At 52.7% G+C, this 26,561-nt stretch overlaps 14 protein-coding genes across 14 annotated transcripts; 5 read left to right on the top strand and 9 right to left on the bottom strand.

Annotated features, from left to right (window-relative positions):
* Nucleotides 1–96: 96 nt before the first annotated feature.
* On the bottom strand, nt 97–1,110 carry MGL_3103 (uncharacterized protein; the record flags this gene model as incomplete). Its single annotated transcript, XM_001729507.1, has 1 exon — nt 97–1,110. One exon carries the CDS (start codon nt 1,108–1,110, stop codon nt 97–99), a length of 1,014 nt encoding a protein of 337 aa, XP_001729559.1.
* Nucleotides 1,111–2,108: 998 nt separating this feature from the next.
* Nucleotides 2,109–2,660, top strand: MGL_3102 (uncharacterized protein; the record flags this gene model as incomplete). Its single annotated transcript, XM_001729506.1, has 1 exon — nt 2,109–2,660. One exon carries the CDS (start codon nt 2,109–2,111, stop codon nt 2,658–2,660), a length of 552 nt encoding a protein of 183 aa, XP_001729558.1.
* Nucleotides 2,661–2,762: 102 nt separating this feature from the next.
* On the bottom strand, nt 2,763–4,361 carry MGL_3101 (uncharacterized protein; the record flags this gene model as incomplete). The annotated part of the gene is made up of 1 exon (XM_001729505.1): nt 2,763–4,361. One exon carries the CDS (start codon nt 4,359–4,361, stop codon nt 2,763–2,765), a length of 1,599 nt encoding a protein of 532 aa, XP_001729557.1.
* Nucleotides 4,362–4,717: 356 nt separating this feature from the next.
* On the bottom strand, nt 4,718–5,592 carry MGL_3100 (uncharacterized protein; the record flags this gene model as incomplete). The annotated part of the gene is made up of 2 exons (XM_001729504.1): nt 4,718–5,190; nt 5,430–5,592. 2 exons carry the CDS (start codon nt 5,590–5,592, stop codon nt 4,718–4,720), a joined length of 636 nt encoding a protein of 211 aa, XP_001729556.1.
* A 400-nt stretch (nt 5,593–5,992) lies between these two features.
* Nucleotides 5,993–8,777, top strand: MGL_3099 (uncharacterized protein; the record flags this gene model as incomplete). The annotated part of the gene is made up of 2 exons (XM_001729503.1): nt 5,993–8,102; nt 8,149–8,777. 2 exons carry the CDS (start codon nt 5,993–5,995, stop codon nt 8,775–8,777), a joined length of 2,739 nt encoding a protein of 912 aa, XP_001729555.1.
* A 208-nt stretch (nt 8,778–8,985) lies between these two features.
* MGL_3098 (uncharacterized protein) lies at nt 8,986–10,155 on the bottom strand (the record flags this gene model as incomplete). Its single annotated transcript, XM_001729502.1, has 1 exon — nt 8,986–10,155. One exon carries the CDS (start codon nt 10,153–10,155, stop codon nt 8,986–8,988), a length of 1,170 nt encoding a protein of 389 aa, XP_001729554.1.
* A 436-nt stretch (nt 10,156–10,591) lies between these two features.
* On the bottom strand, nt 10,592–13,819 carry MGL_3097 (uncharacterized protein; the record flags this gene model as incomplete). Its single annotated transcript, XM_001729501.1, has 1 exon — nt 10,592–13,819. The coding sequence occupies one exon, from the start codon at nt 13,817–13,819 to the stop codon at nt 10,592–10,594; it is 3,228 nt and encodes a 1,075-aa protein (XP_001729553.1).
* Nucleotides 13,820–14,278: 459 nt separating this feature from the next.
* On the bottom strand, nt 14,279–15,637 carry MGL_3096 (uncharacterized protein; the record flags this gene model as incomplete). The annotated part of the gene is made up of 1 exon (XM_001729500.1): nt 14,279–15,637. One exon carries the CDS (start codon nt 15,635–15,637, stop codon nt 14,279–14,281), a length of 1,359 nt encoding a protein of 452 aa, XP_001729552.1.
* A 341-nt stretch (nt 15,638–15,978) lies between these two features.
* On the top strand, nt 15,979–16,734 carry MGL_3095 (uncharacterized protein; the record flags this gene model as incomplete). Its single annotated transcript, XM_001729499.1, has 1 exon — nt 15,979–16,734. The coding sequence occupies one exon, from the start codon at nt 15,979–15,981 to the stop codon at nt 16,732–16,734; it is 756 nt and encodes a 251-aa protein (XP_001729551.1).
* Nucleotides 16,735–17,522: 788 nt separating this feature from the next.
* MGL_3094 (uncharacterized protein) lies at nt 17,523–17,938 on the top strand (the record flags this gene model as incomplete). The annotated part of the gene is made up of 3 exons (XM_001729498.1): nt 17,523–17,546; nt 17,594–17,746; nt 17,804–17,938. 3 exons carry the CDS (start codon nt 17,523–17,525, stop codon nt 17,936–17,938), a joined length of 312 nt encoding a protein of 103 aa, XP_001729550.1.
* A 53-nt stretch (nt 17,939–17,991) lies between these two features.
* MGL_3093 (uncharacterized protein) lies at nt 17,992–19,005 on the bottom strand (the record flags this gene model as incomplete). The annotated part of the gene is made up of 1 exon (XM_001729497.1): nt 17,992–19,005. The coding sequence occupies one exon, from the start codon at nt 19,003–19,005 to the stop codon at nt 17,992–17,994; it is 1,014 nt and encodes a 337-aa protein (XP_001729549.1).
* Nucleotides 19,006–19,382: 377 nt separating this feature from the next.
* MGL_3092 (uncharacterized protein) lies at nt 19,383–21,203 on the bottom strand (the record flags this gene model as incomplete). The annotated part of the gene is made up of 1 exon (XM_001729496.1): nt 19,383–21,203. The coding sequence occupies one exon, from the start codon at nt 21,201–21,203 to the stop codon at nt 19,383–19,385; it is 1,821 nt and encodes a 606-aa protein (XP_001729548.1).
* A 419-nt stretch (nt 21,204–21,622) lies between these two features.
* On the top strand, nt 21,623–23,935 carry MGL_3091 (uncharacterized protein; the record flags this gene model as incomplete). The annotated part of the gene is made up of 1 exon (XM_001729495.1): nt 21,623–23,935. One exon carries the CDS (start codon nt 21,623–21,625, stop codon nt 23,933–23,935), a length of 2,313 nt encoding a protein of 770 aa, XP_001729547.1.
* Nucleotides 23,936–24,174: 239 nt separating this feature from the next.
* On the bottom strand, nt 24,175–25,383 carry MGL_3090 (uncharacterized protein; the record flags this gene model as incomplete). Its single annotated transcript, XM_001729494.1, has 1 exon — nt 24,175–25,383. One exon carries the CDS (start codon nt 25,381–25,383, stop codon nt 24,175–24,177), a length of 1,209 nt encoding a protein of 402 aa, XP_001729546.1.
* Between the last annotated feature and the right edge of the window lie 1,178 nt (nt 25,384–26,561).

The raw sequence follows: 26,561 nt of genomic DNA, 5'->3' as shown, positions 1-26,561 counted from the left end.
ATGATGGTGTCACGCGATGTCTTGTATTAATACTTGACACTGCGAGCAGCGTTGGTCATGAATAGCAGAGTCACGGCTCTCTGTTTCTTAATCTATTTACATATCTGAACGAATGCCAACGTAGCGTGGGAACCGTGGAAGCCCTTGGGATCCCATGCCGCCGTATTGATATCGAATAATTGTTCCAATAGGCGGAGGATGGCGTCGTAATGCGTCAGTGAGGCCGGAGCCCACACGAAACCGATGTGTTTCTGATGCATACTCATCATTGTATGACTCACACACGAAAGAACCCACGAAGCCCGCCATACCTTTTTGGCCATCCTCATAGCCGACGATCCGAGCTTCAGCGTCGAGCGTGGGTTTCCATTTGTATAAGCTGGAGCTACGACGTCGCTCATAAACAGAGAAAGGTGCACGAAGCATTACGCCTTCGCCGCCCACCGATAAGACTTGTTGCACCAGGGATTGCAAGTGTTCGCGCCCATCACATGCCACTTGCTCGACCATGTATACGTGACCCCCTTCAAGAGAAGACGTACGGCCCAGATGTGCCGTAGGAAACAAAACACGGAGTCGATCCCAGCGCTGCTCGACAGGTTCCGTAGACGCATTATCAGGTGCATCAAAGACCATGAACTTGACCTTCTGCCATTCATCTGATGTACTGCCATGCCCAGCACGGCAAATACCGGATGTGTACTCGAACAGACCACGACCTATCCAAAGCTCGCCATCGAGAACAATATCTCGTGGCAAAGCGTGTAAAAACCATGGTGGAGCATTCCATACTTGTCCATTCCGCGACCAAAGATGGTGACCGTCCCACCATGCACGCACGCCATCAAGCTTCTCACTAATCCACCAACCAGTAGGATCTTTTTGCATGCTATCTGTTGTGTCAAGCAGGTTGCTTGGCCAAGCATTCGCAAGCAAGAGAGGCACGCGTGTTTTCCGGTGCGCACTTCGATCCGGTGACAATCCTGTGGAAAAAGAAGCAGGTCTTTGCCGTTTCATCGGTGCATCACAAAGTTCGAGCGCATCGTCAGACAAAGATGAACTTCCCGGTTTTGAGGGCGTTCGCTTAGTAGGTGTGAGTGTTGATGGCATGTCAGAAGAGGATCTTGGTCTTCTCTTCGTCGGAGTATGCAGAAGCATGACTGAGCCAGCTTCTGGATCTGGTTGCGTCCGAACTCGCTCGTATTCGTCACCTAACACATCGATCAAATGCTCACAAGTTCTCTGATGGACAGGTACTTCGGTATTGTACCGCCATACCGGGCATGAACACGAGTAGTGGGACGAATACCTGTACAACGTGCACCCAGAGCCTGTGCGAAACTCAGTGCCAAGCTCGATGAATGTGACTGGGTATATCGTATATTCTGTCTGTGCTGGTCCCGTCGTTATAGACGCTCGTTCAGGATTGATATGCATATCGTTGAGCACCTGCACAACTGGAAGTCGGTTCCTTCAGACCAGGCCAGCGCATGACCATTATCCACTGGAGGTCTGGCGAGAACCAAATATTATGGCACGCCAAGGCCGTGTCTGCCGCGACGCGGCCTCTCCACTATTTAGCAGTCCTACAATCATCTAATTCACAAGGAGCGGCAAGCCGAACAAGATGTTACAGGTTCTTCGCATGGGGTGCAGAGCTACGCGCACAGCTAGCATGTGCTCCAGAAGACCACTGGAATTTGTGCGGCAGCGTCACACCGAGACGCTGCTTCCCAAGTCAGTCAGGATGGCTCGATCCATTGGCTCGGCACATGGTGTCGCTTCCCGAGTACATGGGTCTGATGGACCTGGGCCTGGCATACCCATACACATACTCCGTGGTCGCTGTCACAATCCTGCTGCGTTCATGTGTTTCGATACCTCTGGCTTTATGGCAGCATCGCAGAAATGACCGGCTTGTGCAGGTCGTACTACCGGAATGGCGTGTGTGGCAGCGGCAGATCCCTGCATCCATATGGCAGCGTCATCAGCCGCGTGACGGAACGCCGCCAAGTGCTGACAAAGAGAATTTGGTAACTCACACGATTCAGCGAAAGCTTGGAGAGAAATGGAGCCATTTAATGTCATTGTACCATTGCTCACCAACCATGACGACACTTACGTCTTTGGCCGTCCACATTCCATTGTTTGTGTTGCTGACTATGCTGCTTCGGCAAACGGCATTTTTCCCGGATACGCCGCTCGCCCAAGAACTTGTGCCTTGGTGGTCCCCTGATGAAACCTTCGCAGCAGAGTCAGCGGCCACGCGGCAAATCCTGCTTGACAAAGGCCTCGATCCGGGCATGGCTGATCGGCTGACAAAGTTAGGTGGACCGACTCTCGCAGACCGGGATCCTACTTTTACAATGCCGCTTGCTTGTGGCTCACTGAATATGGTCAACGTGGAACTAACGTCATGGACACGTCAGCAACGGCGTGTGCGGGAATCGGACCTTGGCCTCTCAACAGAGCAAGAAGCAGATCTAGAAGAAGAACCCCCGCGTGCACGCATTCTGTCAAATGCACTTCGCGTTGGTGCAATCTTGAGTATTCCTATCGCGTGCCAGGTGCCGTCGATTCTTCTCGTCTATTGGTGCACATCTTCTGTCATGACACTGGGAACTAACTTGTACTTTGCGCGTCACAGTGCCAAATTGTAAAAACTAGATGAAGCGTTTTCTCTGTATCTATGGCAAAAAAAATAGATAAATTGAAATTACTATGATTCAAAAAAAAAAAAGTCTTCACGAGCACACAGTCGTTCAAGACGAGCGCATGGTTTTTTCCAATCGCTTGCGTTCATCGGCATTCCGTCGTCGCATATTAGCCAGACTTTGTTCAATGCGCTCCCGCATGGTATCTAGAAGGTAGTTCTGCTGCTGTGTGATCCATTCAAGCACGCTCACTTTGCGTGGATCAGGCATCGGTGGCATCGGCACTTGACTTTGGCGGTGCGGGAATGGAATAGGAAGAAAGTCTTGCAGATCAGGAAGTGATGGATTGGACGGGCCTGTAGTTCTAGCATCATGAGACATCGTTGTAGTGACCATGCGCTCGACAGCAGCCTCATCCTCCGACTCGGGTCCACCCTGGTGGCTTGACTGAGCGTTTTGCTCGGACTCGGCTGTAGGCGACACCTGTGTTGGCAAAAGTGATGCCGGTGGTAGGGATGTCCGCTGGTTAACTGAGACATGCTGCTTTAACGCTGGACTTGCTGGTTTTATTAGCGGAGAGTTTTCGCGCGTAGATGCACGTTCATTATGAGCTTCTTGAAGGTGATTTGATTCTGGACCATGATCAGTTCCGGTACCAGCCTCTAATTCAGCATCAGATGCGGAAGTAGATACTTTTGATGATATAGAAGTCCGAGAATTGCTAACAGACTGTTCATCTGAGATTGGATTCGTATTTCGAGCATCGCTTGAAAGTGCATCATGTGTTTCGAGTATCGAATGCTCCGATTTACCCGCACTGCGTGTATGGTGATGACTTTCAAACGAAGCCGTGCGCTGGCTCGATGCAAGCTTCTTTCGTCGAGGCTGTTTCGTGAAGGAAGATTCCTCTTGATAATCTTCGTCCTCTGATTCTTCATCCTCATCATCACCCTCGCCATCGCTATTGTTACTGTATTCGACCGCTTCTTGTTCGTGATCAGTCCGAGAGTCGTCTGCTTGCATGGCGCCTTCGGCGTTGATACGGCTGTGGCGTTCTGAGTCATGGTTCGGTTCTTCTTGTTCTTCTTTTTTTTTATTATCCGTTAGTTTGTTTCTTTTGCGCTCACGATTGTAGTGAGATTCAAGGTAATCATGTTCGTCACCCTCATCCTTGTGTATGCCTTGTCCCTCGAAGCTTTGTTTCGGCTTGCTTTGTTCGTTTGAAAGCGCATTTGAGTCAAGTGCATTTGCTAGAATGCAGTGAAAAAATGGACATGATGGCCTTCGCCGCTGGTGCTCATGAACGGGATCATCTGTGCGCTCCCAGCCACCAAGCTCAACACCACAATAGATGCATGTGCATCCGTCCTCATCTTCGGCCGTAGGCGTGAAATGAAACCCAGCCTCTGATAGTTTATTACTTGTGGGACGCCAACCACGACGTCCTGTATATGGCCAACGATCATCAAAAGTGGCTTTACGCGCAGACACCATGAGAGCACCATTCGGCAACAAGTCCTCGTCGTCCCATACCCACAAGGTGTCGTCGTCGTCGCCAGGTCCATCTGATCCGAAGCTAAGCCGCGCGATGCCGCCCTTTACAAGCGTTTCTTTCCCTGAATCGCGACTGCGCCGAATCACATCCAACACATCTTGATCCTTCCATCGCGAGCGGCTCGCCGTGCTCTTGGCTCGTCCGCCACGCATGTGTTGTGGTGGAGAGAATAAACACAGGTGGAGTATCGTGATGGTCAACGTGGAGGTGTACGTCAATAGTGAGCAGTGGGTTGTGGTGGTGTGTTTCGAGCGGAGTGGAGCAGCTGCTCATGGAAGATCGGACGACAAATGGTGAATAAATGAACACATAAATCGTTCAAGGGAACCAGCACGACCAAGTCTGAAAAACCAAGCATGTAGCAAATCTGACACAGACGGACAAAAAAGTATATTCGTGCACGCTATTTAAGCATGATGACGCGATGGATATTGCGCTTATACAAAACGGGTGACAATTGGGTATATAGGTAGAATAGGCGACATGGAGAAAACGCCCAGGTCCAATCCTAGGATGCCTTGGAAGAGGAAGAAGAACGCCAAAACGGCCACAGGCCCGGCTGGCTTCGTTGCTGCGCTTCCATTTTTTCGCGACGCTTGCGCTCGAACGCATTGCGATATCGCTCATAACCTTCACGGAAGTCAGGGTCAACACGCGAAGAGAAAATAATTTCTCCCCGTTGATTCTGACAGGGAGGAATTTGGGGGGCAAAAGGCCGGCGTGAGAACATGCGCGTTGATGAGCGGGGCATTCGCTGCTCTTCTGTATTGGCATGGGACTCTCTTTGTGCAAAGTAGGACTTGCGCCAAACAGGAATCCAGGAAAAAGCATTGGATGTGTGCGGCATATTTAGATGCATGTTGAATGTCCGTAGCGATCGATTCGCTTGAGGCACAAATCTGACGTGGTCAGCCACCTTCACTCCATTTGCGCATGTATACGCACTTGTTTGCAGCACGAATCGAGTCTGCATAAAATCCACTAGCAAAAAAAAGAAAAAACATAGTGCAACCGATCGATAAAAGACCAACGCGTAAATAGTAAAGGGCAGTGCGCTAAGAGCGAAACACTCGCGTTAGCCATATTCTTGCCATGGCTATACAATATTAGTATCGCACATACCTCGTGTGAGCTAGTCCATACCATGTAGGCCATATACAACACAAAAAAAGATAAGGAAAGCAAGAACACTTGCGTCAGCCCATCGAGACTACACATACTTTGGTATTTGTGCTTGCGCTTCTTCATGCGCTCAGCATTCTGCTTAAGACGCTCTTCAAATATGAGCAAGTCACGAAATGACGTATTTGTGGGCGATGGTGTGAACTGGTGGTCGGCAAGGAGCCGACCCCTTGGCCCAACTGCGCTAGATTCGGCGGGCATGCTCTGCAAATTTGTACAACCGGTTGTGTGGCATACCCTACCTCCCAGCGCTGAGGATGCGACTGCGTGCTGGAAATGAAAAACTCAGTGCACCAAACGCCGCGCGCAAACAGGTTCTGCGATGTGACGCGTATCAGGCGCAGTGCTCGCTCACAGCTCACTGAGTTCGTACGTCGTTGGGCATCAGCTTCCCTTCGACGGGTTGGATCGTGCACTGTGCATGCTTATGTAATTCTAAAAAGAACTTGCCATGCACCGCGGCTACCGACGAAAGTCGCTTGTTGGAACGCTCAGCCCCGATTTCGATTTCATTAGAGCGTCACAGCATCGGTATAGTACGCATCCAGGGACAGCGACGTCGTCATACTCCGTCGCACACAATTCGTTCCTGCATCCACACATGGATCGATGGGCACCAATTGCTCCACGGCGCATTGCGCCGATCATTTCTACACTCACGAAAGATAATGGCGCTTCCGCACACGATCCAGACGACGAGATCCCTAGTATCCGTGGGTTATCCAGGAGGGTCATGCTCCGAATTCTCGATTTTGTCCCAGTGTCAGATTTGACTTCTGTTGCACTTGCATCGCGCGAGTGCTGGAATTTGGTGTGCCAAGAAAAACTGTGGAAGTGGCGCTGGGACAGAATACATTGGCAGAAGATGGAATCGCTGCCCGATGCGCTTCTCGATGCACCACCCGAACCCATACCCATGCCTGCTACGCGTACAAGGAAGGACCCACCACCGATATCCGGACAACCAAGTGCAGCCTCGTCCAAAGTGGTTGACTTGCTCGCTGACCTCGATTGGGATCCACCATCAACTCTTTCTCCTACCCCGAAGCCATACTCTCGACGAGTCCAGCGTGCCTACCATGTCTTACGACCCTTCCTACGATCTTTTATGAATGCACCATCTACGACATCTTCTTGGCTTTTTACAAAAATTCCCAATGTGACTGATCAATGCAAATTCTTATGTACTTTAGCGCGCTTTGCCTCCGAACATGTACAAGGCGTGCCTTCACCGGGTCTGGAGGATGAAGTTGCAGTGCGTGCCAAGTTGCGTCTCGCTTCCATGGCGCTGAGCACCCAATTACGCACTGCATATGAAGCCAATGAGGCCAGTTACACCGACTCTGCTTCTTCTAGCGAAGCACTTCAGGCGATGAAGCTGTACGCAGCTTTAGCATGGGACCTGCGTCTTATTGACGAAGTCCTTGGATCGACTTCAACAACCACACGTCCCTCACTCCCGCATGCTGCCAAACTGCATGATCTTGGTGGCAACGCGGTGGCGCAAGCATTCGTGAGCTCGCGTCCAATCTTAAATGAGCGTATGCCACACAGCCCGCATGACGTGGTGGATCATCAGGGCGTATTTCATTTACGACCATTACAAAAGTTTGCTCAGCATCTTGAGCGCGAATTGACAGATGAATGTGCTTTAATACAGGCGGTGTTCCCAGCGGCTCAGCCCGTCGAGATTGTGTTCATCGAAAGGGTTGTGCATGAGATTGTTGCTGACTACTTGGCAAATACTTTGCAGGAAGCACGAAATGCACCACCGGAAGTGTATTTGCAAGTATTTGTGCAATCTTTGGTCGAGATGCAGCGTCTCACATGTGTGTCTGGCATATCAGATCCGGACACGACGAAGGCCGTCATCTGTCATGTTTGGCTTCAGCATATGGACGAATATGTTTTGCTAGAGCTAGCATGGCAACACCAGCATTTGAAGGATGTTTGTGATAGGTGGCTGCGGGACTTGGACAGTATGCTGCAGGAGGCATCGGACGCAGCGTCATCGATGCCCTTAACGCCACATTCGGCCGCAGACAAGCGCTCGTTCATGGCAAACTTTACGCGTGCTCTGCTTTTGCCCGCTGTGAGCAGAGAGCAAACGAAGCAAGTATCTTCGCGCGCATCTTCATTTGAAGCCGAGTCGACACAAGGGTACGCTGGATTGGGCCATGCGCCCTTGGGGATCGGAGAAGAAAATGACGACGATGACGATGACGAGTGGCAAGCTGTAAGTCGACAAGTAAATGGCCACGACCATGAACATGATGATGCTACTTCTACGTCTGCTCACGCACAAAGTGTTGAAAGCCAGCGACGCAAATCTCAGTCGCACCGCTTATCAATGTCCTCCCTTCTCAATGTTGAGACAGCTGTGGATATGGTAAACATTACGCGTGTGTCGCTTCAGCGACTCGATCTTGTGCGCAAGACAAACTCGGAGTTGCGTTCCCGTGCACAAGCCACTATTGTCCAGGCTTTGGTCCAACTGTACGCTTCCATCAATGACGAGCACATGACGCCCGGATTCCGCACAGCTCGCGAACAGATTGGCGCTTACAATCCAGCGCAGCATGACCGCACCTCAAGCTCAGGAAGCATCCGTCATGGTCAAGCAGCCGACCAAGTGGGGCCATTGCTTCTTTTTTTCGAGCTCGTCCATATTGGTGATACTATTCAGCAGATGACCCAAGTGTTCTTCGAGCGTCTTGACCCCGATATGCTCCGGCAAGGCGGACTTCACGAATGCAGCTGTGCGTGAGAAGCGCCGCTTTGAGAATGATCTTGACGAGCATGTCGCTGCTGGGCTTAGCGCTGGAGTTGAGCTGCTTGTACAACAACTTGAATACATTGTTCTGACTCACCAAAATCCACGCGACTTTTACCCAGAGCTAGAGGCGTACGTGGATGTTTCACAACCAACAGCCGCGTGTGTTGAATGTTGTGAGACGATGCGCACATATTGTCACTTGCTAGCTACGTGTGCAGACAAGGCTCTGCTTGATGTATTTTACCAGGAGATTGGGTTCCGGCTTTATTCAGTTCTGTGCAAGCACTTGAAGCGGCAGATCATCTCGACATTGGGCGGTGTGCGCGTGATTTCTGATCTGAATCACTACTTTCATTTCATCGAGACGCTGGAACAACCATCCCTTCTCACTCTCTTTGGTGCTCTGAAACGCGTAGCTTCATTGTTTATTATTGATGAGCCCAAAGAGCTTGCAAAACTCGTCCAAGACACAACACTCAGCAATGGAACAATGCGTCCTGAGGAAATGTATGAGTTTTTGCGTGCGCGTTGCGACTTTAAAACGATCGAGAGCAATGTCGATGCTGAAATGTATGGCATCAAAATTCGCGAAGACTGCATTGTATCCTAATTGTACAAACTTGTAGATATCCATCCCTATTTTTTTTTTTCCTTTTCACCGCATGGACTCTACCATCTTCGTTACCCAGACGAAGTAAGCGAACAAATGTCCTAGTCTCATCACACTGTAGTTTTTTTTTTAATCTGCTAGTTTATAGAGACGCAGCAAAAGTTCGGAGATGCGTCAAAAAATAGTCTACATGTTGTTGCACCTTGCGCTAATTGGCTGATTCAATACGCGCCATACGACGACGAAGCGACTCACTTAGTGCCGACGGCTGGTACGTGTTTGCTCGCTTTAGCGCGTGAGTGGAAAGTGCATCGGCGGCTGATGGCGATGACTCGACTTGACCAGAAGATGATCTCTCAACTGTCTGCAGGTACTTCTGCGCTCGTGCACGGAGTCCGCTGCTTGGTATGGACGAAGAAACGTGGTTGCCGACTTGCGCAAAGGGCTCACGCTGTGGCTCAGGCTTGTCGTCGCTCTTCTTTGGGTTATCGCTGTGACCCGTTGTATTTTCCTTGTTCTGCTCCTTATCTTGCTCCATGATCGACACGCGTGTGTTCGAGTTCTTATGCTCCGCGTGATCTTCCGGATGGAGGCTCGGTGGCGGTGGCGGTGGCGGCGTCCGAGAACGTTGTTCGGCACGCTCAAGTGATGCGAGCAGGGGGCTCTTGACCCGCTCTGGGCGGGAAAGACTTGGGACGGGCGTGGCGAGTGTGTTGCGTGTCTTTGCTGGCGTAGAGCGACCAGGCTCGGAGTTCGACGAGGACGTTGGCGCTGCAGCATCAACATCAGCATCAGCGTCAGATGTGTTCGCTTCAGATACCCGTATTGCCGCTTCTCGATCATCACGTTCGGTCGGCGACTCGGACTGTAAGAGTTCATCTGCATCAGACTGGGCTTCAGACTCGGCCACAGATTCCGCCTCGCGATCGTCATACACACTTGGGGCTGTCTCGTTTGCCAAGTCTGGATCAGAAACAGTGACACGCTCCGGCCTAGAACATGGTGGATCAGGCAGGGAAGGACGTGGTGTGCGGCTCGGGGAGGGCGGACACGGGCGAGGACCCACACGCTGAGAAGGCGGGACCGGCAAGCTAGGACGTGGTGTTGGCATCGGCGACAACGGCACTATCGATGGCGACGGTGGCGATGACATGCGCGTTTGCGACGGAGGTGCCGACGATGCATGAACGTGAACCGTACCACTCGAAGACGCGCTCGCAGTACTGCTTCCTGACGAGACGCGGCTTGAGGATGCATAGGAAGACTCTGACGCAACACGCTTTTGTGGTTCTGCAGAGCTCAAGGGACGCTTGCGCTTGCGATCCACGTGCGACTGATTGGCTAGCTCCTGGATGTGCATGCGCGTTTCATTCAACATTTTCACACTTGCATGAGTGCACGCACTTCACGTCGGACCTCACTTGATACCCGCGCAACAGCATCTTTGTTCCATGCTGGCTGCTCGGCATCGGCATCGGGATCGAGGATGGACCAATGTTCCATCGCCACGAGACGTTTGTCGAGTTCACGAAGAAGCGGGATCGAGTGTCGCTCGTAGAAGTAAAACCTCATCATGGCTTCTTTGAGTGCATCTCTGAGGGGCATGTCATCCAGCTGCGCACCCTCGCCAGGATTCAGCACGAGGTCCACGCCTTTTTCGTTTAATTGTACAACGACAGAACGAGATGCTGGTAGACCTGTGCTTCCAGTCTGCGCATCCACAGGAACAGGTGAGTGCATTGACGTCAGAACTGGCACAGGCGGTAGCGGTGATGCAACAGCGGGAGCACTGTTGTCTATGTCTGAGTCACCCTTTACGGGGGAAGTGGCTCAGGCGCACCTGGCAAAGGCGAGCGGCTAGCGCCAGTGTGCGGCTTGGCATGTTGGTGGATTTGACTCCGCGATGCAGAGTTTGTCATGGTCTGAATGTACTTCGCTGCAGCCTCTGCCACCTCGGGCGTCCATGTCATACGGCCAACTTTGTTATGCAAGCTCTGCGGCGTCGTGTACAGCTCGGGAGCGATTTGATAGGGGGGCCCATTCGAGCTGGATGCCGGCATCGACTTGCGCGCTGGCATGGCCGAGGAACGGACGGCCGGCGAGGATGGCCGCGGACTGGACGCATTGTGGACAAACGGTGTATGGACAGACAACGAGCTTGGTGGACGCCCGTTCTGGGGCTTAAAGTCGGTCCGCATCGACTCGACCTGCGGCGCACGAGGAGTATCTTGGGATGCGACGGGCGCTGCTGCCTCAGCACCGGGCGCCATGGTCGGTGACGGCGCAATGGCCGCTTCCTCTTTGCTTTGATCGTCGACAGGCTGCAAACCACCAAATCCGTCGGGCTTTAGTCGACGGCCCTGCTCGTCGATTATGGATTCATCATCTTCAACAACATCTGGCAAAATCGGCGCACCCGCAGACTTCTTGGGTGGTGGCATCGAATCACGCTGGAATGTGCTCGTGGGAGTAGGGCTAGCAGGTTTTGGTAAATGACTCGGCTGTGAGCCCGGGGGAGCCTTTCGTCGAACATGCGGCATCGCGGCATGCGTCGGCATCACACCCTCGTTCGGTGACATGCCAGGAGCTGCTAGTACACCCACGTGTGCTTGCGGCGGTACCTGCCATTGGACATGGGGGTGCCCTTGCCATTGTGCATCTGGATGTCTATGCCACTGTACATCTGGATGTCCTTGCCACTGTGCGTCTGGATGTCCTTGCCATTGTACATCTTGGTAGCCTTGCCATTGTACATCTGGGTGCCCTTGCCATTGTGCGTCTGGATGTCCTTGCCATTGGGCATACCAGTCAGCCTGAGCTTGATTAGGCACTGGGCCCCGAGTCGCACCCGACTGCACAGATTCAGGATGGACCTGCCATTCTGCCTCCCATGCAGCCTGTGCCTGTTCTTGCGCCACAGGCTCAGAGGGAGCCTGTGGGGCAGCTTCCGGATGAACGTTCCACTGTAATTGCCACTGAGCGTACGCCTGCTCCTGCGACTGAACATTTAGTGTACCCTGCGCTGCAGCATCTGGATAGACCTGCTGGGTCGGTTGCCATGCAGGCTGCGCATCCTCCTGCATGTGTGGCTCAGAGACACCTTGCTGCCGCATACCCTCATACATTGGTGTCTGTGTCGGAGCATCGGCACAAGCAGATTCTTGGGATGCCGGATGAACCTGCCATTGAGCCTGCCAGTTGGCTTGCGCTGGTTCATGTGTCTGTGAGTTCACTTGGTCCAACACAGCAGTACCACCAGGACCCGCGGACAGACGGCTTTGAGCACGATAAGACTGCATCGATGGCGCAGGCGATGTAGGCGCAGGTGGTGGCGGTGGCATCGGAGCCGGCGGCATCCATGCAGCCTGCTGGAGCTCCGTCGACATGCCTAGCTTCTTCTCGGTTTCAAGGATGTGGCGCGCCTGCAGATTTGACCGCCGCCGGCGCTCAAATGCCTCGCGTTCATCGTCACTGGGCTGGGACGAATTTCTAGAGCTTTGTGATCCGCAGGACCGACGAGACTGCGCTGTATTTTTCCTCAACAGTCCCGGTCCAGCACGATACAGGTCACTAGCTGGCGCATCCCCTGGTCCACTGGCTGAGCGATCTGTGCGCGGAGATGCGACAGATGCTCGTTCTGGCATCTCGTCCATGGATTCGGAGCTGTATATGGAAGGACTAGCGTCCGCTCCGCGAAAAATGACACCCCCCTGCGAGGATGAGCGGTCTGACGCTGGTTTTGATGCCTCTGAACCACCTGATGCATGGCGCGGCCACAAACCATGAAGCCAGCTCTGACGGTTGGGATTCACAACTCGATTCATGAGGTCTGTGAGACCAGCTCCCTCCGGTGCCTTTTCCATTGCTGACAAGATCCGCTGTTGCTTCTGCTCCTCCATCGCAGCATCGTTAGGACCTAGATGTCGACCTTGAGTATCGACATTGTCCTCAAGCTCGATCGTTTCGAGATCACATGACCCTCGTGATGAGGCCTGCCCTAGCACACTGGGAGTCCCGGCACGCTCCTTGGGGCTTCGGTGATCAATCACTGTCTCATCTTGAGTGCCTCCGTCTGTCACGTCTGCATATGCATTGACGAGACTAACCTCGCCAGCGGTGTCCTCAGGTGCAGATGAAGTGACTTGTAACGCAGGTACCACCGGACAAGGTGGACGCTCTGGTGAGCGAGCATGAGATTCTTCGGGGAGCGCTGGGGGCGCTGGCGAAGGGGTTGCGAATGACGGCCGCGGCGGCGGCGATGCGGTGAGCGTGGGAGGAAGGCTCACACGCGCCGAGCGAGAACGCGGCGCAACATGTCCAAACAAAGGTTCTTCAGGTGGCTGCATGCCCGGCTCTTGTGCATACGAGCTGCCTGCTTCATGCCCACTCCACGGCATTGACGGCTGCATATTCGGTGGCATATTCGGTGGCATTTGTGGTGGCAGTTGCGGTGGCATCGACATGGGTCTCTGTGGTGGTATCATAGTAGGAGGATGTGGCAAGAACTGTGGTTGTGGTGGTGGTGGTGGCATTACTCCTAAAGAGCCTTGGTGCACATGGGCTGGAGGAACAGGACTGGAGACTGCATTCAGCCCATCTTGCGGTGCGCCGTGATAGCCAAGAGAAGGAGGCGGGGGCATGAGTGAATCATTCTCTTTCGCCAGCTGGTCGAGATTCATTGGAACACTTGTACCATCATAGAGTTGCCAGTCTGGGAGATCAGGCACTTCATATGCAGGAGCCGTGTAGCTATACACAACGTCCTTGTTCCGTGAGGGCGATGGCGAAGAACTTCGCGCAATGTCGAAGGATTTGCGCAGGAACCTACCCATGCCGCGGGTCTTCGAAGGGCTTGGTGTATCATGCTGTGATTCATGCGCAGGGGGTGCCGGACTTGGGGATGAACGGCCGCGCGCGCGCTGGATCGTGTCGGATACACGTGCACGGAATGAACGACGCGGTGTATCTGTCTGCTCTGGCGGAGGACCGCTCATCATAGCATCCAAATTGGGCGAGAGCGGTTCAACATGCTGGGCGAGCATAGCCTAGATACAAACACACACAGACACACAGCTGTGCGTACTAATTAGCGCACACTCTCACTTCGATTGAGGGTGAGGTGAGTAGGCATTTGGCTCAATGTTGTTTCATAGTAGAGTTGGGCGCTTAGGCCATGAACATCTACATTCGTTTACTCCTGCACAGCTGCAAGCCGTGGGTGGGCCTAGAGGAAGCAAGACCAAAAAATAAACTCAGACCCAATCAAATCCCACACGTGCATCACGTGAAATGCACACTCGTGTCGCGCAACCTGTTCAGCAGAGCACAGGTTCGTGGACCGGGCGATGAACCCTGCCATGCTGATAGTAGGGTTATACTCTGGTATCGAGCGCATATCAAACACAGCTAGAGTGGAACAGAACTAGCAAACAACTGGATGTTAGCTATAAATGAAAAAAGGATATCTAAGTATGCGTGAAATGATGTACACAAGACTTGAATCAATCAAGACGGAAGACGAGAGCCACACCTTCGTCACCAGCCCCGATGAGTTTGTAGCCTTTCGATTGTGCAGAGTTGACGTAGGCACCAATCCCACCAGTTTCTGCACCCTGAGTAATACCATCATCTGGACCCACAGCTATGTCCAGTACGCCATCGGTGAATCCGTGCTTTGTGCCCAGTGTCTGCATCGTTCGAGCATCCCACGTACGGAGTCGGTGGTCCATGGAGCTCGTGCTGAACAAAGGCGTGAATGGATGAACCACCATCTTTGTCACAGCAGCTTCGTGGCGCGCCTCTCCTCGTTTCGTACCAGCCTTCAGGTCCCACACAATTGCGCGGCCGTCTGTACCTGCAGAAACGAAGTGTGTAGATGAGCGCGCCACGACATTACTTGGAGCAGGCGGCCCTTGCGAAGAGGGAGCCGATGAAGGAATCAAGTCAATAAACTCGAGTGATTCGACGCTTTCGCCTGAATCGTGCGCATCAAACGAACCGACAAGCTGCGCAGCCCCGCCTTGATCAAGGTTTGCGATGCTGACAACACGGATCCCTCCTGCGGCACCCCCCACGACCACAAGCTTGTTATCGGGACTCACACACAGCGACATGATGCCGCCGTCCAAAGCAAAACGCGTATCGGTATCCTTCAGCTTCCCTAAAGGTGCTGCTGTCGATGGGTCCCACACAATCAATGAGCCATCGTCGCTGCCGGTAACGAGGCGACGTCCATCGGGTGTGAATCGTCCGCAAGTCACAGAGCCAGTATGGCCATTGAAAACGTTCATTTCAGCACCTGACGGCAATTTCCACATCCATATAGTCGTGTCAGAGGCGCCAGCGACGAGCACAGGACCACGAGGGTGCCAGGTGAGCCATACAACCTCTGTAGGGCCCTCAAGATTCGTGAGAAACTCCCACGTTGACCATTCATCATCTTTTCCATGCCTACGCCATACACGGATGCGTCCATCCAAACCACCAGTGGCGACCATCTCGCCATCGTGGCTGAACGCCACAGCTACCACACTGTCAGTATGACCGGAGAGATGCGCGATCTCCGACCCGTCAATGGTGTTCCAGATCCACGCAGCATCGTCCTCTCCGCCGCTTACAGCAATTGGTGGATTCGGAAAATTGGGGTGCAGTTGCACACAAAACACCGACTTGCGATGTGAGTAAAATGCAGCGATAGAATCGTCTTGGAACATCTCGTCATCTTGGTTGTCTAGTTCTTCATCACCTTCGTCCATCGGAACTTCATCTGTTCCTTCTGTCACATCCAACTCTACATCTCGTGGCTCAATTTGAAGCTCTTCATCTGCTTCTTCAGATTCGTGTCGCCACTCGTCCGCCATGACCGTGCGTTTGCAATACGTAACACCGATGGCCTTGTCGAAACCAATAAAAGAAATTTCTGTGAATATATCTGAGGCGGATGAGATTTTTGTCTGTGTCAGCATGCGTCAGCTTTTCGAGCCGGCGGTGGTTAAGTGGGTTTGGCCGCCCTTGCCACGCGCTCGCATCGTGGGGGTGGGGCGGGGTGGGGCGGGAGAGAACTCATGTGACCCTAGAGGAAAATTGGCGTCCACCAAAGTCTCGTCTAAACCCCACACCTGACCTTTCACTTGACGCCGAGACTGTAATCATCGTGCAGTTGCTACGCCGTTGTTTTTCCTCGTGTGCAAGACTTTCACGCATGGCTTCTTCGTCACAGTCTGTATCTACTGTTGAATCTGCAAAACGAGCTGCAGCGTACGCGGCTGTGGATGCGTACGTCAAGCCACACCATCAACTCATTGGAATTGGATCTGGCTCGACGGTACCGTATGTAGTAGAACGGATCTATGAGCGAGGCGAAAAAGTGAACAATTCTTGCAGGTTTGTGCCGACAAGCTTCCAGGCCAAGAACCTCATCATAGAGCGAAATCTCAACTTGGGCGACATGGACACGGGCCTACAATTGGATGTGACTATCGATGGTGCTGACGAAGTAGATGCATCTCTCAATCTCATCAAAGGCGGAGGTGCATGTCACTTGCGTGAGAAAGTCCTTGCTGAAGCGGCAAAAGAGTTTGTCGTCGTTGCAGACTTTCGGAAAATGTCGATGGTGCTCGGGGAGAATTGGAGAAAAGGAGTGCCTGTGGAAGTCGCTCCGTTCGCTGCGAAACATGTGCTCAAGTCGCTGGAAAGGCTCGGTAGCACAGACGCTAAACTCCGTATGGCTGTGGCTAAGGCTGGACCTGTCGTCACGGACAATGGGAATTTGTGTATTGATGCCGTCTTTCCCGAGTCCATCATGCGCAATCCTGATCACTTGCTGAAGCAGATTAAACTCTTGACCGGTGTGGTTGAAGTGGGGATTTTTACCAACATTTGTAAGGCAGCGTACTTCGGTAATGAAGACGGTTCAATCACGCGCCAGCTTCCTGATGGTTCTAGAGTTCGTATGTAGGGTGTCGTTCGTTTGGTGGTGGGGTGTATAAAGCTGTATACAAGGACTATCGCTGTACTGATGCCTACTTCTTCTTCTCGAATAGCTTGTCAGATACGTCAAATGTGTCCATTTTTGAGATGTCCACTCTGGTTCGAGATCTCCACTAGCTGTGCGATGGCTTACACAGCCCCGCTCGAATGTCCACATCCGACCATGACAGCAGTTCTTGCAGTCTTGTTGCAGAGGAAGCGGCACAGGCAATACAAGGATTCAAGACCCAAGAATTAGAGCGTACTCGTTATCAGTTGAAGACACATCTTTCATCACATATCTAATAGTATAGCGCAGTCCCAACAGTCTTGGCATATGAGAGAAAAGGGTAGCTATTTTTCATAGAACCATATGAACCGTACTATGACAGCATATGTATTAACCATATAGTAGCGATTTCACATCATTCTCGCTGTCGCCTGAGTGCCAAGCACAGTGTCGACTAGAACTCGGCACTCTCGATGCAGACAGAGACACCCTACAAGCAGTCCGACGTCTGAGGCCCACGTTTTGTCTAAGCATCATATGCACATCCTGAGTGGTTTGTGCCTACTTCAACGGCGTACCGAATCAAACAGCTCGATTCCAACGCCCCGGTCCCCTCTCATTTGCCCGCGTCGGACAGGTGATGGGGCCGTGCACGGGGCCCTTCGGGAGTCGAAGGCTGGGCGCGACAGGCTATCACGTGCTGGTTCATTGACTCGTCCCCACGTCGGGGCATTCGTCATCAATCTTAGTTTCGTCGAACTTCAGACATGGTGGCAAAGCAGATTGCTGAAGTATGTACCCGCGTGCAGATCTATGTGTGGTCACTTACAAAGCACAGAAACTGATTTCTGAAAACGCTATTGCGATCTTCAGCAAGTCCTACTGCCCATTCTGCAAGCGTGCGAAGGAAGTGATTTCCGGCTTGAGCGTGGAACCCAGCAAGATCGGTACTCTGGAGCTAGATGAGGTCAACGATGGACCAGAGATCCAGGTATGTTGGAATCGGAACTATGGGAGAAGAATGGGAGCGTGTCTAACTAATATACAGAATTACCTTGCTGAGAAGACCGGCCAGCGTACGGTGCCAAACATCTTTATTTCAGGCAAGCACGTTGGTGGCTGCGACGACCTTCTGCGTGCTCAGCAAAGCGGTGAGCTCCAGCAGATGGTGGGAAAGCTTTAGATTGCCACAGAGCTCGTGGAGGTGTTTGTCGTGAGTAAGGAGTGTTCTGGATGTCAGATGCACAAAGGCACATGTAGGTAGCACGTACGTTTTGTCAAATGACATTCACCGCCCAAGTCCAAGTCGAGTGCGTAAGTATATAGCAGGCCTTCATAAGTGAGAACAAGCACGACCGGCTGCGAGTTCGACACCACAGCAACGGACCGAACGCCTGGTTTTGGCAGTTTGAGCCAAGCAAAATCTCTTGTTGGCTCCCACATTTCCGCCAGAGATGTTGGGAGATATGTGCCTAAAGCATGTACCATGGAAAAACCGCGTTGGCGCCATGATGTCGTCGGCGTCGACGACACAGGCGACCACGACGAAGCTAAAGCCAATGAAGATCGTCGTTTCTGCTCTAGCGCATGTTTCGGGTCGCTGGTGGACGATAATGGCCTGTTTATAGATACAAACAGTCGAAATACATGAATTGTATCAGAGTCCGACGTGACGCACAAGAGCGTGCTTGCTGCATTGAACGTCATACTGAAAATACGGGCTGGGTACGTGCCGCGACGGAATTGGTACATGAGACGCCCATCGGGGATAGAGAACACACGAATTACCGTGCCTTTTTCGCTCGCAGTGGCTAATATTGTTCCGTTCGAGTTAAGTGCGAGGCACACAACACGTGTGCGATGTGCAGGAATCACGTTGACCATAGTGAGCGAGTGCAGGTTGTAGACAACGACACTTGAGCTGGCACCTGCATTGTGATCGTGTAATTTATGCGTCGTCGCATACACCATGTAGCATTCATCAGACACAGAGGCAAGCGCACATAGGCCATCCTGCGTTACGCCTGTTTCGATCGTATGTAACAGCTTCAAATTGCTAATATCGTACACGTATATGGACGTCGCAAGCACGACGACAAGACGCCGGCGATTTAGGCGCACGGTCAAGATGTCGGATGGAAACGAGAGCTCGCAAATTGTGGACTGGCGCTTCGTATTAAGGATCTGTAGCTTTCTCTGTCCACCTGGCGTTCGTCCGACAATGACAACCAGGCTGGTCGAGAACAGCATGCCTACAATGCATGTCGGCCCTTGCTCTACTTCAGTGTAAGCGGAGCTTCAAGCATTGCACACGCATGAGTTCATGCGACATGCAAATGCATCGACGCACGCATAACAACATGCAGACGTACCTTTGGCATAAATTTGCCCCAATGGTTCGCAGTTGGTGATTGAGTAGCCTGACTGGGTGCCAATCGCGATGCAGCTACAGTCTTGATTGAAATCTGCCGTCAAAATATCTCGACTTGATCCTATACGCAGCGACATGAACGATGAGCGCTCGTCTATCGGATGGCGCACAATAGAGCAAAGTCTCGTCTGGACTAGCTACAACAGCGAGAAAGGCGGAGAGTGGGACCAAAGCGTATGACCATCAAGTCACGTGGCTACGTAAGGAGCCACATTGGAATCACCAATGCAGCTGATACGGCATTTGGGATGCGGATCCAACGGTCTGCACGCGGCTCAGGGGCAAGTGCAGCAATGAGAAGAGGAGGAATACTTTCCTTGTGACCAAGTACATGTCCATCAGCTGACATGTGTAGTCCCGAGCGAAGTGACAAGGACGAAGAAGACTTGTGCGGCTCACTCGAGTGATGTCCGTTCGTTTTGGCCACTGGATCCAAACGAGCCTGTGCACCACCGCGACGACGCCAAAGTGAAGGAACCACAGGATAGTCGTCCATATGCTCGATCGATGGTGTAAGTAACTGAAGACTGTTGACAACGCCAGGCGCGGGCACATCAAAAAGGAAGCGGAATGAGCGCAAGCTCGAATCCAGCGCCCACAAGCGGATAACACCGTCCCAGGAACCAGACGCAAAAACATCGCCGTATGGTAAGCACGCAACGCTTGTAATATACCTGGGCAAAGGCTGTGTATTTCCATGCGCTCTGTCGTAGCCATGTGCTGCGTACACGACAAACAAGGGCTTCTTCTTCGCAAGGGACCAGAGAGACAGGGTACCACTGTCACTGCCACTCACAAAATGATTGTCATCGATCATTGATACGCAATCGACACTACCTTCGTGGACCTCATTCTTTTTTGCGCCTGGGGTATCAACGAGGTCACCACCTTCAAGAAGCGCATGAACCTTGCTTCGTGTGCCACCACGGAACACAAGCTGACTCTCTTCGCGGATTTTCCACAATCGGCATGTACGCTCACGACCGCCGGCAGTCACAGCTCGTTCAGCACGCAAGCAAGCAAGGTCTTGTATGGATTCCTGGTGTCCGAACAAAGTTTCGATGTAACTCAGCTGTGCTGCATCAAACAGCTTCACTGTGCGATCGTACGACGCACTGAATAGTTCCGTCGAGCCGCCACGAAATGCAACAGAGCATACTGCATCTTTGTGGCCCAACAGGGCTTTGACCCATCTCGTCGGCACGTTCGGACTCGATGCAGATGTCGTTGTTGTCTCCCAAATACCAATGCGCTTATCGCAGCCTGCCGATGCACAAAAACGCCCATCATCACTCACAGACAGTGAAAGAATGGCGCTGGTATGACCCTCGCCCGGCTGCAAAGTAACGTGGCCCTTGTACGGGGCAGATGATGTAGACGGCATAGGCGATTGCGTGCTGCGGCGCGCACGTTCACGACGTCGAGCAGCACCACTCGTATTTGACATTGGTGCACTTCCAACATACTCGGACTCGCGGGCGTATCCACGGGGCATCATACAGACTTGGGTGCCGTCTCGAAGACGCCACTGCCAAATGCGCCCATCCTTGTCTGACGTGAAGAGATGCTTTGCACTTGCGCCAGTTCGAGCGCAAGTCATGCTTGCTCTATGCCCACGCACACATAGGATGTCTTCGGGCTTCGGTGCACATATGCGTGTTGCCACAGCTATGTGCATGTGGCCGCTGCCTTCCTCAACGTCCTTACGGAGCCGGGCAGCAATATTTTCTCGATCTACTGCAGCCGCATCGATCCCGTCAATGTCTTCTTTTTCATGCAATCCCTCCAAGTACAGCTTGGCAAGGCGTACTTTAGCTTCGGCGGGAGTCTCTCGATCCGCGGCTGCTGCGCCGTCATCCCCGTCGTCGTATGTGTGCTGCAAATTCATATCTTCCACAGCACCGATATCACCGGCATCCTCGTATTCGTCCGCATCTTTACGTCGCGTTTGAGTTGGATGCTTACTGCCGGCATCATTGCTACGTTTTCGCTTTTTCTGAAAGAACGGATCCGACATCCGCCAAAATGTGTTAGTCAAGTGAGACGATGGAGCGATGAACTTTTTGTTTGCCCATGCATCAGGATTTTATGTATTTTCCTGAGTTTACAAAAGCTTCACCCCTCCACACTTGCGCGCTGCCACAAAGAGGGTGAGAGAGAAAGAGATCGCCGATCTTGACTTCGCGCACGGCATTTGAGTAAGGTGCGCAGAGGGTGTGGAAGTACATGACACTTGCAGGGTGGGCTTGTCCAGCAGTCACGTGCGCAGCAATGAGGCACACCGAGCGACTGAAGAGGGCTAGACATCCATCTACATTCATGAAGTGTAGGCCTGAGGGCTGAGAGGAGGTCAATCTCACTAGTAAGCACGGTCCCCGTTCAGGAGAAAAACAGGCTCATACTACGTCGCGGTGTGTCTTTGTAGTAGGTACCGTGATGAATGTAGAACCGACGGCCTTGCGCCGTGAGGCGCGCGTCCGCAAGCAGGCGTTAGAAGAGGCTATACGCGATGCTTCAATGCCAATAACATCAGGTCGCGTCTATGACCCCTACCATGGCCCGGTTGTGAAAGCACGACAAGCACTTCGGGCCGTGTATGTGGCACTCCTCCTATCATATCCATTCACTCGTGCGGCACAACTGGTCGATTCGATGATTTGGTCCGACACCACGTACAGTGTAGTCTCGTACTTACGGGGACGTCTTGCCAAGACACAGCAAGAAACGGGTGAGGCCACAAATCCTACTTCTTGCCAGCAAGGCAGCGGGAAAGGTGAGAGAAGCAAGAAAGAACGCGGAAAAAGCATAGGCAAGCCGAATGACCAGAAACGGCTGACTCAGGTGCTTTTACGCTTCATCACTGAAGAGCTTGAGTTTTATCAAGATACCATTGTGCGCCTTGCACAGCTGTATGCATTGAAAGAAGCTCAGGATGTCTTGGACACTCTAGGCATTCGGGCCACAATTGACGTCGAGGATCCTGTCAAGGCGGAAGCGGCCAAGACACCAGCTCACCGGCATCAGTTGTTCGAGATCCTGCAGCGGATGCTGACTTGCATGGGCGATCTGCTTCGGTATCGTGAGCTGCACTCCGCGGCACGCACATCGACCCAGGTGCACTACAATTTCACGCGCGCAGTCTTGTTCTATCACGAGGCTCATACTCTGCTCCCTGACTATGGCAATCCATCGAACCAGCTGGCTGTTGTAGCGATCTGCGTGGGCGATACATTTGGAGCGATGTACCAATACTATCGCGCTCTTTGTGTGCGATCGCCGTTTGAAAACGCACGTTTTAATCTGCAGCGTCTTTTTGAAAAAGCACTTCAGACGTGGACGTCATCGCAACGGCGCGATGATGTCCTGCTGGCTTGGCGTCAGGCGGCTCTGGAGGATAGCCCTGCGATTCGTGTGCCGATGCCAATGATTAGCGCACGATGGGAATCGGCGGCAGATTTTTTGTGGTCAATTGTCGAGTTTCACAGCTTGTGTTTTCTCCGAGCTGACTTCGACACGGCATGCATTTTAAACGATGCCATCCAGCGCCACTTGCTCCTCACTGTCGATCTGCACGAACTGCGTGCTGTAGACTACTTACGTATGCTAGTATCGGGTATGTGCGCATCATGGACGGCACGGCTGTGTCGGGCGCCATTGCATGAACGCCTACCCTTCTCTGTCGGTGCGCCTTATTCCCGATACATCGACCAAGATTTGCTCCACGAGTTTGTGCGCCATGGATGGGAGACTATGCTTGTGTGTCACGTCCTGGGCATCCTCACGGCGTTGCTCTCTGTGAATCGGCACGAGCTAATGAACTCGATGCGTGCGTTGCCATCGAATCAGGAGCAAAAGCTCTTAGACATCGGCCGTGTTCTTCGACGAACGCTTCCGACTGTGCGTATCGGGCTAAAGTGGGTCAAGGGTCATCTTGAATACATTGCATCGTGCCGGACGTTTGCTGCGATTACGGCCCAAGATCTTCAAAACATTGTGGACCAACAGGAGTCTGCATCATGCCTTGCCACGGATTCCATCGCCCGCTTTGCTTGCATAGAACGCAGTGTTGATGCGCGAATTGCATCGTTCTGGAGTTCGCTCATTGACTTTGTCAACCTGCTACGAGCTGCCTACCCATTTGACTTGCTACCGAATGCCAAAGAAGTCGACGATTCTGGTCGCGTGGCTGTGCGTGTTGCTGAAGATGACGATCTTCGCTATCTGGGCCCCATTCGCCGCTCCATGCACCACATGGATGACTCTCAGTTTGCACTGCCTGTGTTGGAGCGACACGATTGTGTGGATGCTGGGTCGGATTATGCCAGGGTCATTGATATCATGGTCGATGTCAAAGTCATGGCGGAGTCGGATCTATGTGGCCTTGCATTTGACAATCGCCGCTCGATGTTCGTTTCGCGTGCGCATGGGACGGACGAAACGGACGATCCTGTGGATCTTGCCATGCGTGCCATGGATGCATCACGGACCCAAGACTCATGGTTCATCGTACAAGGCCGTCACCGCAAGCGTGACTCTACAGCGCCATCGGCCACTGCTGACGTGTCATCGGCGCCCTCGGGCATGTCACCACAGACAGGTCCTGGCGCAGCAGGAACAGGATGGCCTTCTCATCTTTGGACGAGCCCTTGGGCATGGTCGACCTTGTCTGATGGGGCCGCTGCAGTCGCTCCAGGAACTTGTGACATGACTTGGTCGTCTACTACCAAGCCCGGTGGCTCCATTTGGTGATATATGAACACTTAGTGTTGGCCAGAGCAGAAGTTGAGCCAGGCATTAGCCGATCGATTGATCATTCTTTTGCCAAATATTATTCACTCTTGTTTATTGTTCTCAGCTTTCTTTCCATTCTTTGGGTCTGTCACAAGAGGAGACGAGGCGAGCGCAAATATGTCCTTGGTGATGCTTTTCGCACATTTTCATGGTGCACCTCATCCAAACAAGCCAAAACAAGAGAAACAGTGCTACCGTCATTGCTTGTCGAGGGTCATGCGCTGGACGAGCGCCATGCGTTCGCGCAACGCAGTCAGATCAGAGATATGCCGCGGAGCAAGACACGGCGCCTCTTTCTCGAGCACTTGACAAGCCCAGTCGATGCGTGCATGTAACGCTCCGTGCTGAATTAGCTCTATCAGCATGTGTGATACATTCGAGCCAAAAAGGCCTTTAAGGGAAGAAAGCGATACTCGTTCATATGCCTGGACGTGACATTTCACCAGGCGCATGATCACTGCGTGCAACAAAACCCGACCTCGCTGCACGCCGATTGTCGGATCACTTTGCCAGACAGGCAAAGCGTTGCGCAGTGTGTGGACGCACAGTGCCCAGTCAGATACAAGGTATGCATTTAACACGGTCCTCGCAGCCGGCACCGTCTCGGTATGGCTTAGAAAGACAGGGTCCTCGAGCACCTGCATCACACGCTTTCGTTGCAAAGATGGCGTGTTTGTACACAGAGCCCATAGAACCAAATACCATGCATACTGCAGAGCTCCAATAATGTCAGTGTAAACTTCCACTTGCTGAGTATCAATGTGGGGCTCGGGCAGACTCCCTCGTACATCGCAAAGTGACCACTGAGCTAGAGTTCGCCAGGCCATGAGCCTTGCACGCACGTCACGATGCGTCGCTAGCGATGTTGGCTGCGCTTCCGACACGTAACCAGCTGCTAGCACTGTCCTCCATGCATCTGATGCACTGGGTGTCACCAGCGTCCCTTCTAGTGCCTGCCATATGGTGTCTGCCTGATCGTAGCATGCCAAAACACGAGTAGGCTCGCCAGCCTCATAGGCCGTTTGCATCACACTCATGTACGACACGAGCGCATGCTCATTCGTAGTACCAAACTCGCGCTCGCTTTCGTAGTGCTCTAAAGCCTGATTCCATGCTCCGCATTTGCGATAATGGTCGCCCAGGTCATGGTGTGCTAGTCGAGCACTTTCCTGTACACGATTCGTTGAATACGCATTCAACTCGGTCCTGAGGCGCTCACGCTCTCGAAGCACATGTGTTTCCGTTGACGTGCACCATTCCTCTATGTCTTCAACGCACAGAGCAGGACCGGCCTGTTTACACAATCGTCGGAATGTCGCCACGTCCCACATGTGTTTCTGTAGGTATTGGGCCGCTTCAGCCGAGGCAGTACAACGAAGCGCGGGTACATGGTCTGCCACATACATGAGGTGGCGCACTCGTGCCCATCCTCTCAAGGATTTGTCTACGATGGACGTGAGGTCGATATCCCTGCCGTCAACAACGCTGACCCCTTCCATATCGATAGTGATAGAGGATGGCCCAGGCACAAACACGTGGCTCAAAGCGCTGCCGGCCCAGAAGAAATTGAATTCCCTTGAGCTGAGGGTAGGTGCTTCCAACTTTTGGGCCCCCACGCGCACGCGCGTCATCATCTAATTTATGCGAAGGTGCTCCCAGGCTTGTTCTTCGGCCGATATAATTCGTGCGGCTCCTTGGCGTTATGGCATTACGAGAAGCGCAGCTAGCAGCAGTGGCGCAAGTGGTAGGCACAAGTGAACGTGCTGCGCAGTACAGTGACATTTTTGAACAGTTGCTTTGCGAGACACAAGATAATGATACTGCATTGATCGAATCGATCGACACATTCGTACGCCATGCCGTGTTGGATCGTGTGAACACGACAGGCGCAGGATTGCTGGTCGGTCGTCACGTTCTGGCTGACATGCGCGCGAAACTGCTACGTGCACATCAAACGCCGTCTCACACACTAGCATCATCATGCATGTTCGTACAAGCTCTCCAATGCATCCTCATACCCTGTGAATCTTCCGCCACCTTGTGGGACGATGAACTGGTTGCGTTCCGCTTGCTTCTTGCTAAGCAACATGAGGCGCTATCTCAATGGAAGGATGCAGCTCAAGTTTTACAGTCTATTACGCCAGATGCCGCGCGTCGTGCTCCTGATACGTCATGGGCGCAACTCAGCGTTTGGATTGCGCGCTTGTGGCTCCAGGTGCCTTGTCTATCTCAAGCCGAGCATGCGCTGAAGCGCGCAAACACTGCAATCCATGCAGAACGGGAAAATGAAGTTCTGGTGCAGGAGCTCTGGATCTGTCAGGCGCGTGTTTTTGCCGCACAGCACCGCTACTACGATGCAGCAGCCAGATACATGGACCTTTGGTATGCATCATCCAGTGCGGACGTATCTGCCGTACAGCTGGCGTCCCTGTATGCTCTCTTTGCGCCACCAAGCATTCAGCGTACGCATATGCTTACTCAAATTCTTCGTGATCCTTGTTCATCTACTTGGCCGTTTGTACAAGTCTTGAGAAAGGCCAGCGAAGGCCGGTTTTTAGGCGCGTGTGATGTGAAGGCCGTATCA

This window comes from Malassezia globosa (assembly GCF_000181695.2).
Source record: "Malassezia globosa CBS 7966 chromosome Unknown mgl_sf_8.1, whole genome shotgun sequence".
NCBI lineage: Eukaryota > Fungi > Basidiomycota > Malasseziomycetes > Malasseziales > Malasseziaceae > Malassezia > Malassezia globosa.
This window is presented reverse-complemented; position numbering and strand designations above follow the sequence as displayed.